At 40.6% G+C, this 15550-nt stretch overlaps 1 protein-coding gene across 5 annotated transcripts in view; it reads left to right on the top strand.

Annotated features, from left to right (window-relative positions):
* The window catches only part of CEMIP (cell migration inducing hyaluronidase 1), an 89473-nt gene extending 73923 nt beyond the window's left edge, over positions 1-15550 (top strand). For all 5 annotated transcript variants that reach the window (XM_072148470.1, XM_072148469.1, XM_072148471.1 and 2 more), the window contains exons 21-29: positions 34-214; positions 5090-5305; positions 5405-5616; positions 6174-6359; positions 7733-7937; positions 9946-10035; positions 10169-10326; positions 11291-11391; positions 11906-15550. In XM_072148470.1, coding sequence (XP_072004571.1) covers positions 34-214; positions 5090-5305; positions 5405-5616; positions 6174-6359; positions 7733-7937; positions 9946-10035; positions 10169-10326; positions 11291-11391; positions 11906-12033 — 1477 coding nt within the window. In that variant the 3' untranslated portion in view covers positions 12034-15550. The remainder of the gene's footprint in view (positions 1-33; positions 215-5089; positions 5306-5404; positions 5617-6173; positions 6360-7732; positions 7938-9945; positions 10036-10168; positions 10327-11290; positions 11392-11905) is intronic.

Genomic DNA, 15550 nt, shown 5'->3' with positions numbered 1-15550 from the left:
TTCAATAACTGATGGGTCCTTTTATTCCTATAGGAACTTTCCGGTCCGTGGTATACAGATCTATGATGGACCCATCAATGTGGAAAACTGTACTTTTCGTAAATATGTCTCCCTGGATGGTCGCCACACCAGTGCAATTGGATTCCGTCTAAATAATTCCTGGCAAAGCTGCCCTAACAACAATGTGACCAAAATTACATTTGAAGATGTGCCGGTAAGTTCAGAAGACGAGCTTGGAGCCATCCTTCAGTGGGTCCAAAATTCCTCAAAGATTCCTAGATTTTTATGAATGTATGTATAGCTTTTCATCTATTAACTGATATCTATAATGATCATCGTTGTCACTTAGTAAGGTGTGATAGAGCAGTGATTTTCAACCTGTGTGCCGCGGCACACTAGTGTGCCGCGACACAAGGTTGAGTGTGCCGCGGGGGAAAGTTGCCTGAACTAGGCTGCCCCGGTGTCGAGCTGCCGCCGCGCCCCCGTATTTCTGCCCCATACTTACCTCCAAGTCCCGCGTCGGCGATCCGCCTGTCTTCTGTAGCTCCTGTACCGCGCGGCCCATGTCACGTGACTGACGCGACCTGACGTCAGGTCGCGTAAGTCACGTGACCAGAGGCGCGCGGTGCAGGAGCTACAGAAGGTGGGCGGATCGCCATTAGGAGTGACGGTACGCGGAAGAAGACATCAAGGGTAAGTATATAAGGTTATTATTTGTATAAGGAAGGTAGCAAGGGTTTTTTTTTTTATTAGTAAAGGTAGGCTGGGGCTTTTTATTTGTTAAGGGGGGCCTCTAGGGCCTTTTAATTAGTAAAGGGGGGCCTCTAGGGCCTTTTAATTAGTAAAGGGGGGCCTCTAGGGCCTTTTAATTAGTAAAGGGGGGCCTCTAGGGCCTTTTAATTAGTAAAGGGGGGCCTCTAGGGCCTTTTAATTAGTAAAGGGGGGGCTCTAGGGCCTTTTAATTAGTAAAGGGGGGGCTCTAGGGCCTTTTAATTAGTAAAGGGGGGCTCTAGGGCCTTTTAAATAGTAAATGGAGGCCTCTAGGGCCTATTAATTAGTAAAGAGAGGCCGCTACGGGCTCTTAATTTGTAAAGGGAGGCCGCTACGGGCTCTTACTTTGTAATGGGAGACCGCTAGGGCCTTTTTATTAGTAAAGGGAGGCCGCTAGGGACTCTTGATTAGTAAAGGGAGGCCGCCAGGGGCTTTTTGTTAGTAAAGGGAGGCAGCTAGGGGCTTTTTATTAGTAAAGGGAGGCCGCCAGGGGCTTTTTATTAGTAAAGGGAGGCCGCTAGGGCCTTTTTATTAGTAAAGGGAGGCCGCCAGGGGCTTTTTATTAGTAAAGGGAGGCCGCTAGGGCCTTTGTATTAGTAAAGGGAGGCCGCCAGGGGCTTTTTATTAGTAAAGGGAGGCAGCTAGGGGCTTTTTATTAGTAAAGGGAGGCCGCCAGGGGCTTTTTATTAGTAAAGGGAGGCCGCCAGGGGCTTTTTATTAGTAAAGGGAGGCAGCTAGGGGCTTTTTATTAGTAAAGGGAGGCAGCTAGGGCCTTTTTATTAGTAAAGGGAGGCAGCTAGGGCCTTTTTATTAGTAAAGGGAGGCATCTAGGGGCTTTTTATTAGTAAAGGGAGGCAGCTAGGGGCTTTTTATTAGTAAAGGGAGGCAGCTAGGGCCTTTTTATTAGTAAAGGGAGGCAGCTAGGGCCTTTTTATTAGTAAAGGGAGGCCGCCAGGGGCTTTTTATTAGTAAAGGGAGGCCGCTAGGGGCTTTTTATTAGTAAAGGGAGGCCGCCAGGGGCTTTTTATTAGTAAAGGGAGGCAGCCAGGGGCTTTTTATTAGTAAAGGGAGGCAGCTAGGGGCTTTTTATTAGTAAAGGGAGGCAGCTAGGGCCTTTTTATTAGTAAAGGGAGGCAGCTAGGGCCTTTTTATTAGTAAAGGGAGGCCGCTAGGGGCTTTTTATTAGTAAAGGGAGGCAGCCAGGGGCTTTTTATTAGTAAAGGGAGGCAGCTAGGGCCTTTTTATTAGTAAAGGGAGGCCGCCAGGGGCTTTTTATTAGTAAAGGGAGGCCGCCAGGGCCTTTTTATTAGTAAAGGGAGGCCGCTAGGGGCTTTTTATTAGTAAAGGGAGGCTGCCAGGGGCTTTTTATTAGTAAAGGGAGGCCGCCAGGGGCTTTTTATTAGTAAAGGGAGGCCGCCAGGGGCTTTTTATTAGTAAAGGGAGGCCGCCAGGGGCTTTTTATTAGTAAAGGGAGGCTGCCAGGGCCTTTTTATTAGTAAAGGGAGGCTGCTAGGGCCTTTTTATTAGTAAAGGGAGGCAGCTAGGGCCTTTTTATTAGTAAAGGGAGGCAGCTAGGGCCTTTTTATTAGTAAAGGGAGGCCGCCAGGGGCTTTTTATTAGTAAAGGGAGGCTGCCAGGGGCTTTTTATTAGTAAAGGGAGGCCGCCAGGGGCTTTTTATTAGTAAAGGGAGGCTGCCAGGGCCTTTTTATTAGTAAAGGGAGGCTGCTAGGGCCTTTTTATTAGTAAAGGGAGGCAGCTAGGGCCTTTTTATTAGTAAAGGGAGGCAGCTAGGGCCTTTTTATTAGTAAAGGGAGGCAGCTAGGGCCTTTTTATTAGTAAAGGGAGGCATCTAGGGGCTTTTTATTAGTAAAGGGAGGCAGCTAGGGCGTTTTTATTAGTACAGGGAGGCAGCTAGGGCCTTTTTATTAGTAAAGGGAGGCAGCTAGGGGCTTTTTATTAGTAAAGGGAGGCAGCTAGGGGCTTTTTATTAGTAAAGGGAGGCAGCCAGGGGCTTTTTATTAGTAAAGGGAGGCAGCTAGGGCCTTTTTATTAGTAAAGGGAGGCCGCCAGGGGCTTTTTATTAGTAAAGGGAGGCAGCCAGGGGCTTTTTATTAGTAAAGGGAGGCCGCCAGGGGCTTTTTTATTAGTAAAGGGAGGCCGCTAGGGCCTTTTTATTAGTACAGGGAGGCAGCTAGGGGCTTTTTATTAGTAAAGGGAGGCCGCCAGGGGCTTTTTATTAGTAAAGGGAGGCATCTAGGGGTTTTTTATTAGTAAAGGGAGGCAGCCAGGGGCTTTTTATTAGTAAAGGGAGGCAGCCAGGGGCTTTTTATTAGTAAAGGGAGGCAGCTAGGGCCTTTTTATTAGTAAAGGGAGGCAGCTAGGGCCTTTTTATTAGTAAAGGGAGGCCTTTTATGACTGTTTTAGTGTCATATTGTGCTATTTTGGTTGGTGGTGTGCCCCAGGATTTTCTAAGTATAAAAAGTGTGCCGCGGCTCAAAAAAGGTTGAAAATCACTGTGATAGAGTATAGTACAGATCCATTAGCCCTCCTATTCAATGGTAGAACCCAACTGCTGGTTTCCAGAAACATTTAAGTAACCTATGCCCTACTGTTATTTTTCTATTGCTCAACTTTTGCACTTATGAAGCAATCTATCACATTTGTGACTGATCATTCCAGTGAAAGAGATGTAATTTTCTGATAGAGAGACTAGTGTTGCAGCCAGATCTTCAGGCCAAGTCTGAATGATGTTACACAAATGTTTGTCTGATGACATGCCAAGAAGTCTTAGACACTGCCACTGAATTCCATTTCATTCTGTATTTTTATTACCTTTTTATTACATTGTTTGATACTTATCAGTTGGATATACTCAGCTTATTAGTATTAACAGTTCTGAAATGTTTTGTCTAAGCAACTCAATCTCCAGGAAAATATAATGATAATAAATCCCCCCCCCCCCCTCTGAGTTTTAATATCTCAGATAATAAAAACCTGACTTAGCGACAAACTTTCTTGTATCAAGCTGAAGCAGTTGGACTTAAAGGTTTTTGCTGGGATAGGAATCTTTCATATGGGCCCCAGTGGGTGTAAAAATAACAAACACTCTATGCTTACTTCTCTCCCGTGCTCCTTTCCAGTGTGGTGCCTCCGTCACTGCTGACTTCTCAGCTTATTAGTATGTAGAAGCCATAGAGTCCAAGCATTGGACTATTTATCATTTCAGTGGCCAGTGTAACAATGAATTTGTATCTGTTTATGGTAGGGCAGGTCATTAGGATATGCCATAACACATTTTTTATCTGCAGAGTCACACTCCATCCACCTACTGTTCCGCAAGATGCATTGCATTGACATTCAAATTAAAAGGGTTGTCCGGAGGTTGAAAAACATGGCTGCTTTGTGCGAATATTGCAACTTAGCTCCATTCATCTCTATACAGCTGAGTTGCAATGCAGCTTGAGGAAGGCTCACTGCTTGAGCTGATGTTGCTCTTTCATATGGAATAAATCCACAACAACTTTTTTTTACTTCACTTTTGGTGTGCTGCTTTTTCTTTTGACTACTACACAGCTGAGTTGCGATACCAGCACAAACCATGATCAGTTGTGACGCTGGTCCAGGGGAAAGAAGCAGCTGTGTTTTTCAACCTCCAGACAAGCCCTTTAATGGTGTTGAGCATTAACTGAACCTGGACAGAGTAAAAAATAGCCCGCAATTCTAAGGAATGTAGGATTCCAGGCAATCCAGCCTAAATTCAACATCTGATGCCATTGATTTTGTATTACATGTCCTGTATGTGCACTGATCCATAAACTAATATCTAAGATTAGCCATGGCAGTGATATTGTGCCTCCAACACATGACCTCCTGTCTGTACAGATCCCACACTGAAGTCTGCACATTATGTAATATTGGAGAAAAGGGGATTGTTCCAAATGTAACAATAAACAGCAAGTATTTCTTTGTGACCCCAGCACATATTCGTACAGCTCTGTTATCTGTATCATTCACTGATGTCATATGGTTATCTTTAATAATCCGTGAAGTACAATACAAATAGATCAGCTCTAGGGTAATTCACTGTGTTCCTTCAAACATCACTTCTAGTATACTGGGTGGCCTCCATGTCTAGATCAGTCTGCAGAAAGCTGGAAAAAGCATGTCACCAAATTCTCTTAAGTCTAAGTAAATACATCTTCCTGTATATATAACTTATGTTTCGATAACATACATTTGTTATCTCCTCCTTGTCATGTAAGTTTTGTGAATATTAAATAATTTCATGATTATTAATACAGAAATCTGTCATTTCAGATGTCTTCTCGAGTCTTCTTTGGGGAGCCTGGCCCATGGTTCAGCCAAATGAATATGGATGGAGATAAAACCACAGTTTTTCATGATATAGATGGTTCAGTGTCAGAATATCCTGGTGCATATTTGGTTAAAGACGACAACTGGTTATTGCGGAATCCTGATTGTTTAGATGTTCCAGACTGGAAGGGGGCAATTTGTAGTGGAAATTACGCACAGGTAATCCCCAGAACACAACACTATGCTCTGTCTTCTGAGAAAATATTTGCTATTAAGAAATAAATTTAAAAAAAAACCTCTTTGCCTCACTCCTTTTAGATCTACGTCCAAGCGCGAAGATCGGCCGATGCGAGTATGACCATCATTAAGGATGAATACTCTGAACATCCATTGCAGTTAGAAGGAGCACTTGGGAAAAGCAATCATTATCAGCAGTATCAGCCTGTCATCACATTGCAGAAAGGCTACACAGTGCACTGGGATAAGACCGCCCCTGAGGAGCTAACTATTTGGCTTATTAACTTCCAAAAGTAGGTCATGCTTGTATGTGTGTTATTCTCACTGAACTTAAGTGGTTATAGCACTTCATCATCTAACATAGCCGAGAAAGGATATGTCTATGACCACATCTGTTTTATGGCACCATAAGTAACACGAAGGGCAAGCAAAGTTCATAAATAACAAGCCACGCTTTAAGTAGCATGAACATTTCCCTCATGCAGTATTATATTAGTGTCCTCCTGAGAACATTAGTCTTCTCCAAATAAGAGTCCTTTGCCAGCAGGCAATTAATCACCATCGAGGTGAATGTTTACACGTTTCGGATACAATTCATAATGCAAAACTGGAAAGATAAAACTTCTAACCTGAAATGCTCTTTGTGGTGTTATTATTTGTATTCCCGGCACTATAAAATGGTTTCCTTGGGTTAATTGAAGTGTTTTTCTAGAATTTCGTGCATTACGCTTTCAAGCCAGGAAAAAATAGCCATCTCAAAACGTAATATTTTTCTTGGCCACTTGATTCCTTAGGAAATTTGATGTCAAGTTCTTATTACTTGTGGTAACACATGATTCTCCTATTTTAGGAACGACTGGATTCAAGTAGGATTTTGTTATCCTAAAGGGACAACATTTTCCATCCTTTCAGACATTCACAATCGGCTCGCAAAGCAAACATTCAAGACGGGAACCTTTGTTCGCACATTCCAAATGGACAAAGTGCATCAGGCATACCCTGGCAGGGGGTATTATTACTGGGATGAGGAGTCAGGGTATGTCATCTTTCCTTAAAACTATACATGAAGGAAAGGGGTAGGGTTTGCAAGAAACAAGATTGTAAAGGCTTCTTGTTCTATTCTTCATTGGAATTGTACAAATATGTTCATGTCAATGAAACAACATAACATTGCTTTAACTCCAGTGCTATAAAACTGCATATGAACAATGGCAGAGCTTAATTACGGAAAGTAGGGTTTTCTCCATAAAATCATGTAATTCACTGTGTTAGTGACAACCCTCATTACAGTGAGCGGTAAGTTTTTATGTGAACAATAGAAATTGTGTGTAATCCCATATTAAAAAATTGACAAACGCTTTTGTTTTGTAAACATAATGCAACATTTTTACGGGGTACAAACAGAGTTTTACTTGGTAGAGTTGGGATAACGACAGTTCTTCTTGGAAGCTGCAGTGGAAGGATTTGTCGAAAGATGACAAAAACAGTGTCTAGACGTAGTCTCTCAACTACAAACTTTGTCATTAAAATGAAAATGTCGTGAGGGATAATTACAGAGAAAGGATGGGCAAAAGAAAAGAATTACCGTAATTAAAGAAAAGAAAAACAAAAATGAAAAACTTGTTGAAATTATATAACCCCCTTTAAAAAAAAATAACAGAAAATAAAAGGACAATTAGCAATTGGAGTGCAGGCAGTCCCCGGGTTACATACAGGATAGGTTCTGTAGGTTTGTTCTTAAGTTGAATTTGTATGTAAGACAGAACTGTATATTATAATTGTAACTCCAGCTAAATTTTTTTTGGTCTCTGTGACAATTGGATTTTGAAAATGTTGGGTTGTCATAAGAACCAGGATTAACAGTAAAGCTTCATTACAGACACCATTGATAACTGTTATAACTGTTTATTGTAGTCTAGCGATAAAGTACAGAAAATTACCAATAACAAGAGGTCTGTTTGTAACTAGGGGTCATCTGTAAGTCTGGTGTTCTTAAGTAGGGGACCGCCTAGGGAAGGCAAATGTTTCTTTTTATGTATGGAGAACAATATTTCATAAAAGAATCATAATTGTCCAGCTAAAATATCTTTAAGCAAAATTTTATGATATTGCATTACTTAATAAAGTGAGAATCCTATGTTCTATATTCACTGCATTGTGTCATTGTGCAAATTTTTATTTTTCTTTTACAAAACCCAGGGGTGGTAGTTAAGGGGCTGTAAACCATGTGACAGGTTCCAATTAACAAGATTATTTAGAATGAATAACTGATCAATTATTTATTTGTAAATGTTGCTCTTCATATAGATTACATCAGTGCTTATTACCCTCTGTATTTCGTGAACCCTCTGAATATTAAATATGTAGAATGTCCTCTTTTATATTCATATGGTCACTGTGTTCTTCCAGGCTGCTGTTTATAATGCTGAAAGCACAGAATGAGAAAGAGAAATTAGCATTCTGCTCGGTGAAAGGCTGCGAGAGAGTCAAAATCAAAGCCAACATCCCAAAAGGTTCTGGTGTCAGCAACTGCCAAGCTTTAGCCTACCCCAAATATTCACAAATGCCCATAGTGGATGTCCCCCTGCCAAAGAAACTGAGCGGGAATGATCTGGTAAATCACCATGCTTTATTTTATGAGAGGCGGGGTGCAATCTTTGTTTAATGGGCTCTGTGCTTTGTGATGATGTAGTATAATATTGTCTAAGGAGATTTTTGAGAAATCATAAAAAGTTAAGCTTTGTGTATAGGAAACAAGTACTTAAAGTCGTGATACATAATGGGCTAGAATTTTTTAATATCAAACTATACTTATATATAGTACTCTGAGGCTTGGATTATTGTTATTTCCTAAGATCTTATCATCTAGTAAATAGGATGGCTCCCTCTATTGTGTTCAGGTAGACATTGCATTACAAATACACACTGGATAACATGGTTCATGAGATTAGAGAATGAGCCTAATAATTTTTCAGAAACAGTGGTGCGCTTGTTGATGTTGAGACTACCTCTGCCATATTAACATCGAAATTTAATTTAATTCATCTCCCATTTATAAATACATTTCTTTAATAAATAAATAAAATGTATGTGTGGAGATAATTTTCCATAAATATAGCCATGTTTTCCCATGATTGTTGTCCTTGGATATGACCACCTCTGCTTGAGTGATTGGACAAAGAAAAAAAATAGTTTTTGCATGCAATATTCCCAGGAGTTCTTGCAGGTCCCACATCCATCCTGTGGTAATGAACACTGAATCCAGGTGGTCAGGCGTCAATAGTGCATGTGTGGCCACTGGTGTCAGGTTGCAGGGGGTGGTCTTATGCATGGACAACTATCTCCTTTCTAAGGGACAACATGTCTACATCATTTATGGGAAATTATCTTCACATGGGTAATTTCTTTAATAATATCCAATTGAAGAAATGTGCATATATATATATGGCAGATGAATTAAATTAAATGTAAGTCATAAGATGGGAAAATCCCTTCAAGTTTATAAAAATCATTAAGTGATTGTCTCCCCCCTTTCAGCAAATACTGTATTTACTGATAGTATAAGCCAGCCTGAGTATTAGCCGAGGCCCCTTATTTTAACACAAACAATTGGGAAAACTATTGACCCTACCCCCCCCCCCCAGTATATAGCCTGCAGCTCCTGCCCCTAGTATATAGCCATCAGCCCCTGAACCCCCAGTATATAGCCTGCAGCCCCTATCCCCCCCAGTATATAGCCTGCTTCAGCTGCCCCTAGTATATAGCCATCAGCCCCTGACCCCCCAGTATATAGCTTGCGGCCCCTACCACCCCAGTATATAGCCTGCACCCCCTAACCCCCAAGTAAATAGCCTGCTTTCTCCGCCCCCACTATATAGCCTGCAGCCCCTGGCCACCCAGTATATATCCTAAAAAATTCTGAATATCACAAGGCTCAAACACTCTACTAGTCAGTAAGTGCCGTGTCAGGCAAGCTGGCTGAGGGGACAGCGCAGGGGAACACAGGTGAGAAAGTCCAAAAAACACAGAAGAGTCCAACAGAAAAAATCAAGTGATCACCGCATCAACGTCCTTGCCCGCTTTGTAATTAATCTCAAGTGCATAAAAATGCGCTAGGATAAAGCTAGATTTCACAGTACCTTTCTCCAGTGAAAGAAAAGAAATAGAAATACTTTGCGTGTTCTCCTGGTCAGCGTTCCTCCGGCTTTGCTGGATGAGGTACCGGGATAGCGGCTGGTAGTCGGTGTGTGAGTTCTGTCTTCCGACTAGGGATTCCATGACGCAAGCGCACCATGACGCAAGCTGCTCGCTGACATTATAGTGTGTGCCGATGGCGGAATTGATACAGAAAGTGCAGTAAATTGGAAATTTTATAACCTCTTATTACACAAACAATATCAAGTTCCCACTGTGTCAATGTCCCAGCACTGCGTAGGCCATGGGGCCTTTATAGTATGGGATAAAACATGCAATATTTATATGCCCACAAATCTTTCTAAGTTAGTAGCTGATAATCCAGTTATATGATATTTGAGCCAATATCCAGGTGCAGATAACGGAAGATTCTTTTAGCACTTTTAGTGTTAATAATGTGCAGAGCTAATACTGTACTTCTCTTCCAGGAAAAGACAAAGGATCACTTACTAGAGATCAAAGTCGAGTCCTACAACACCAGATACTACCATCTGAAAGATGACTTTGCATACATTGAGGTTAGTAATGGCCTTAGTAGCCTGTACACTGTACAATAGTGTGGGTTCTGGTGAGGTTCTGGTGCCGTTCTGCTCTATGCAGTACAATCAGCATAAACCTTCTCAATAACCTTCTCCAATTCTGCATTCACAGGTGGATAGCAAAAAGTACTTCATGACGGATGATGGGATACAAGTGGTTGTGATCGATGGAAATCAGGGAAAGGTTGTAGATAGTGCTAGCTTCAAAACAGCCATTCTACAAGGAATCCCTGCTCAGCTTGAAAACTTTGTGTCAAATATTAAAGAAAAGTAAGTTGCATTCGAAGTATATAATATCTGTATTCTGTGTGCATGGCTGCTATAAAAGGGCAACCTTACTTTACATACAACTGTTGGAGGGATAAGGCATATATGAAACATCACCCCATTTATTCATACTCACTGACAAACCACAGAGTGATGTCACAGTACAAGGATAATACACATAGAGATGTCACAGTACAGGGCTAATACACACAGTGATGTCACAGTACAGGGATAATACACACAGTGATGTCACAGTACAGGGATAGTACATATAGTGATGTCACAGTACAGGGATAGTACACACAGTGATGTCACAGTACAGGGATAATACACACAGTGATGTCACAGTACAGGGATAATACACATAGTGAAGTCACAGTACAGGGATAATACACACAGTGATGTCACAGTACAGGGATAGTACACACAGTGATGTCACAGTACAAGGATTATACACATAGAGATGTCACAGTACAGGGATAATACAGACAGTGATGTCACAGTACAGGGATAGTACATATAGCGATGTCACAGTACAGGGATAATACACACAGTGATGTCACAGTACAGGGATAGTACATATAGTGATGTCACAGTACAGGGATAGTACACACAGTGATGTCACAGTACAGGGATAATACACACAGTGAAGTCACAGTACAGGGATAATACACACAGTGATGTCACAGTACAGGGATAATACACACAGAGATGTCACAGTACAGGGATAATACACGCAGTAATTTAAAAATATACAGATAATCCACACTGTGATGTCACAGTACAGAACTCAGGCAAATATTGATATGACTAGAGATAATGGTTGTTGTTACTCCTCACAAAAGGAAAAAATTTCCAGTATGCTCTCTCTGACTGTCCACGTGTACCAAATCTTATGTGACAGTCTAGTTACACCTTTACATACAGAATAGAACCTTATAACATAACAATGATTTTCATATTGCAGCTCTATTGTGGTCATTGTATCCAAAGGAAGACTCTACCCCAAAGGTCCATGGCTTAAGGTTTTGGGAAAACTTGGAGCTGAGGAAGATCTCAAGCTGAAAGGTACGGTGCAATCGAGAATGCATAGAATTCTACTCTTAGTTATGAGTCCACTGTATTCATGAGCTTGTTTCGCCTACCACCTCTCCCCATTCACGTAATCATCATCCACTCAGTATACACAGAGGGGGAAACTTTTTTAAGATTAGCACATCTCACACCAGTCTTAACACATTGCCGTGCTGGTGAGCACCAACATTTTTAAGGCTCTGATCTCTAGGTCCATGTGCCAGATTTTAACTCTACACCAGACAGATGAGGCCATATATTTCAGAAATCACCTAAGATGTAAATTCAAGTAAATCTTTTCAAGGGCTACATTAAACTGTGCCCTACTTATTCTGGGATTGGTACACCAAAAAGTTTGATTTCAGACTGCCCTTCTATAAAAGTAGCTTCTAACCCAAACTGGTAGATAAAAATATTGAAAAAGTTAAAAAATAATTTTTTTTAACTTTTAAAAATTTTTGTCTGAGGAATCTCCGTGACATTCCTTCTATTTCACTATCACCTGCAGATAAACTGGCTTTTGTTGGATATAAAGGACATTTCCGGCCTATTTGGACCAAGCTTGTTACAAACACAGAAGCCGCAAAGATCTATCAAGTCGTCCCTTTTCCTGTGAAGAAAAAAATGAAATTATGAAGCTGAATGGAGAGAGTTTTACCACTGTTATTATTCCAGGCTGGGGAGGATTACGGACATTGGCACAGCTTGTCGGAACGCACATCCTTTCCTCCTATTGACCCTGCACAGAGAGTGCTGTAGGCATTGTACCCGGGTACTGTAGAAACCACTGTGCCAGGCTCCTCGTGTTCAGTGCAACACTGGTATGGAAAAGAACTTGTCGCTAGTAGAATCCGTTTCCCAGGACATGTATCCTTGTTGTGTTCGCACGCCCAGGCTATCACAGTTGCACACTATTCATTCACAAATTCTCCATTGTATGGCAATAGGGGTTCAGGTTTGTATTGATTGTTTGCATCAAACAGGTTTGTCAGAATATTCCATATTTTATTTGTGACCTGAAGTCTGTACTTTTATCAATTTTTTGCCATTTTACATCAAGGATTCATGTCAGTCTGGTTACAATGTCACTTTACAATCCTGAAAAACACAATGAGGGACCAAACTCTTCCAATGAGCATATTACCGATGTGCTGCCTATTATACATTCTATTGACTAAGGTGGACACTCCATCTGTTTTACCATATTGCAGGTGGAATTGATTTCTGTAGCGTGCAAAGACAGAAGGACTTCGCCCAGTCTTCTGCCCAAAGCTTCTTGTTGAATTGAACATTTACATTTTGCCTGTAGAGATGTAGCTTTCAAGGAAAATAGCCATAATATAAGCCAGATGTGCATAGGTAAAATGCAGTAGCATATACGGAGGGTATGGAAACTACAATCCATACATTCTATAAGTAAAATACATTAAAAGAACAGTCAGATGGCTCCGTCGATGACTAGGCTAGTTATAATATCTTATAAAAGCTGCAGTATAATTCAGTATTTAGTATAAGGAATGGTAGTGCTATTAAATGCATTCTGCTCCCAGACAGATATGATATGGAATCATATTACTAAATTAATAGAAAACATATCAATGATAATTCAGAAGTCAGGCATGTAAGGGTATATATACAATGGGACTGTAAACCTACTCATATATGTCCTAAATGGACATACCTGCATGTGATTGTAAATATAATGTATGTGACGTATAATAGATCCCATGTGAAGTGTTTGAATACCATTTTACAGTTTACATTGAGGGTTAATATACTTATAAAGCTTTTCAGCCTCAGCTTAACTTGCAGTGTCCCTGCCGGTTCAGTTTATGTACACCAGAAAAGGTAATTGAGGGGAACCTGTCAGCAGAAATTGAGCTAATAAACTCCTACTGATACAGTGTCAAGCAGATTAATACTTTCCAGATCACAATTCTTTTGTGGTCCAGTGTGGTGGCATCATCTAAAAAAATTAATGTTTTAGCGAGATGTAAATTGGATTTATAAAGTCAAGGAGGCGGAGAGTCTAGCACTGAAGTCAAGCTCTTTTTGCCATAAAATGCCTCCTCTGGTGTATTTGATGCCCTTATGTCCAGGGTCATCACTATCTGGCTCTTCTGAAGCCTGGAGAATGACCTTAATGACAGCAGAGGGGGCATTATGATTTGGGGAAAGCTTGACTTTGGTGGTAAAATCTCTGCCTCCTTTACTTTATACATCCAATTACATCTCACTTCAAAATTGATATGCCACCACACTGGGGCATGAACGAAACATGATCTGGAAGGTGTTCAGCTGCTTGACAACATATTGGTGGTGGTTTATTAGGTCTGCCCACAGGTTCCCTTTGAATGTTGGTGTGTGGTGGTTCAACTTAGGCTTTGTCTACTTTAATGAAACCACCACCATAATTGTGCCAAAAAAAATGATAAAGTGCTAAGAAATTGGATACTGAGCAGTTGAAGAGCAAATGAGGCCAGAACGCTGGCCCATTTCCTGCAGTGAATCAACTGAAAGAAATGGCTCAGGTGACATTGGGTAGAAAGTCAAAATCACTACACATTTTTTAAAAAAGTGTATTTTTTGGTAAGTTACTGTATCTTTACTGTATATTAAGAACTTCAAGTAAGCTGCAACATGGTTTTGGACATTGAACCTGCACTCTCCAATTGACCATTCACATTACGTGTATATGTATATATGCCAATGTTGGCTAGCCTGTTCATCTAATGTGTGGTGGTCATACAACTCTCTTCTATTACCAAATTTCAAGGGGAATAACAGGAATTGGACAATTAGATTCTTGTTCTCAAGTAGATAAGTTATCCCAAAGCAGAAGAACTGCACGACGAGAGTGTAAGGCTACGTTCACATTTTGTCTTTAGTATATGCTCAACGAATACACCAGAAAGGCTCCCGACATAAACGCTGAACCCCTGTCTGCACAGTTATACGTTGTATCTGGTAGGAAACACATGATGGAAAGCTACATCTTTCCATCCAGCCCCTTCCTGTGGAGCGACATATATACTCAGCTGAGATTGGATGTTGCCTCCAATGGTCTTCACTGAGCGTATACACTTCATAGGAGGAAGCAGGATGGAAAGATGAATGCATTGCTCAGCAGGAGTGAGGTCCCCAGTGATAATACAGTGACATCACTGGGGAACACACCCTAAACATTGGCAGAAGGGCAGTGGAGAAGGACAACATCTCCCATTCTATGAGGATATAGTCGTATACATCTTAGCCCTCCGATGTAAGGACGCATTGGGAATCCACCTGACGCATTCTTACAATGGACAACTACTATATTATGTGGGACAGAAAGTTGCAGGCCAAAAACAGTGTAATGTGTATGAATACCACAAGGATAGGACCACAACTATTAATGAGTAGCCCATATCTAAAGATGACTGAAATGTCATAGTAAAATCTAGTATCCTGCAAGAGCATAAAACGTCTAGTTATTTCTAGTTACACAACGCTACAGCAGTACAAACATTATACATGTAGGTAACTTTGGTCTCAAAAAATATCACACCGTTGTTTTTTAGCATATTGTACTCATTCCAAGCACAGTCACTAGTTTTGCTTATACTTCAGGGGCGATGGCATTTTCTGTTTTCGCTTTGCACTATTAGGTAACTACACTTCCTAGTTCTAAAACCACTTGAAATTGCCCTAATCGCTCTCTGGAATAATCATAAGACAAAGTTGACGTGGACACATTCATTTGCCCAAAAATATAATAATTTTACAAGTGGGATCTATAGACAATACACGAGAATCAGTCACATGGTATTTTCTTGTACACAATCTCATTGCTCTATGATATGATACAATCCATTCACCGAAATAGCTGGTCCTTTTTCGGAAAAAGATGTAAAAGTACTGTAAATTAGTGTTTTGTATGTATGCAATATTTCATATCGAACTTCATGTGAAATGAAAAAAAAAAGTAAAATCTATATTTTGTATTTATTTATTCATCTGGAGTAGATGTGTCACTATCCTGTGATTGTATAGGATTCGCTTTGGTTGATTTTAGACCTTTTTTGTAAATCAGGATTTTGATTATTTTCAAATTTAGAGATGTCTGTATAAACATTTGTTGTATGTGTTCTTTCACTATAAAAATATAAAGTTA

Source organism: Engystomops pustulosus, chromosome 4 (assembly GCF_040894005.1).
Source record: "Engystomops pustulosus chromosome 4, aEngPut4.maternal, whole genome shotgun sequence".
Lineage (NCBI taxonomy): Eukaryota > Metazoa > Chordata > Amphibia > Anura > Leptodactylidae > Engystomops > Engystomops pustulosus.
This window is presented reverse-complemented; position numbering and strand designations above follow the sequence as displayed.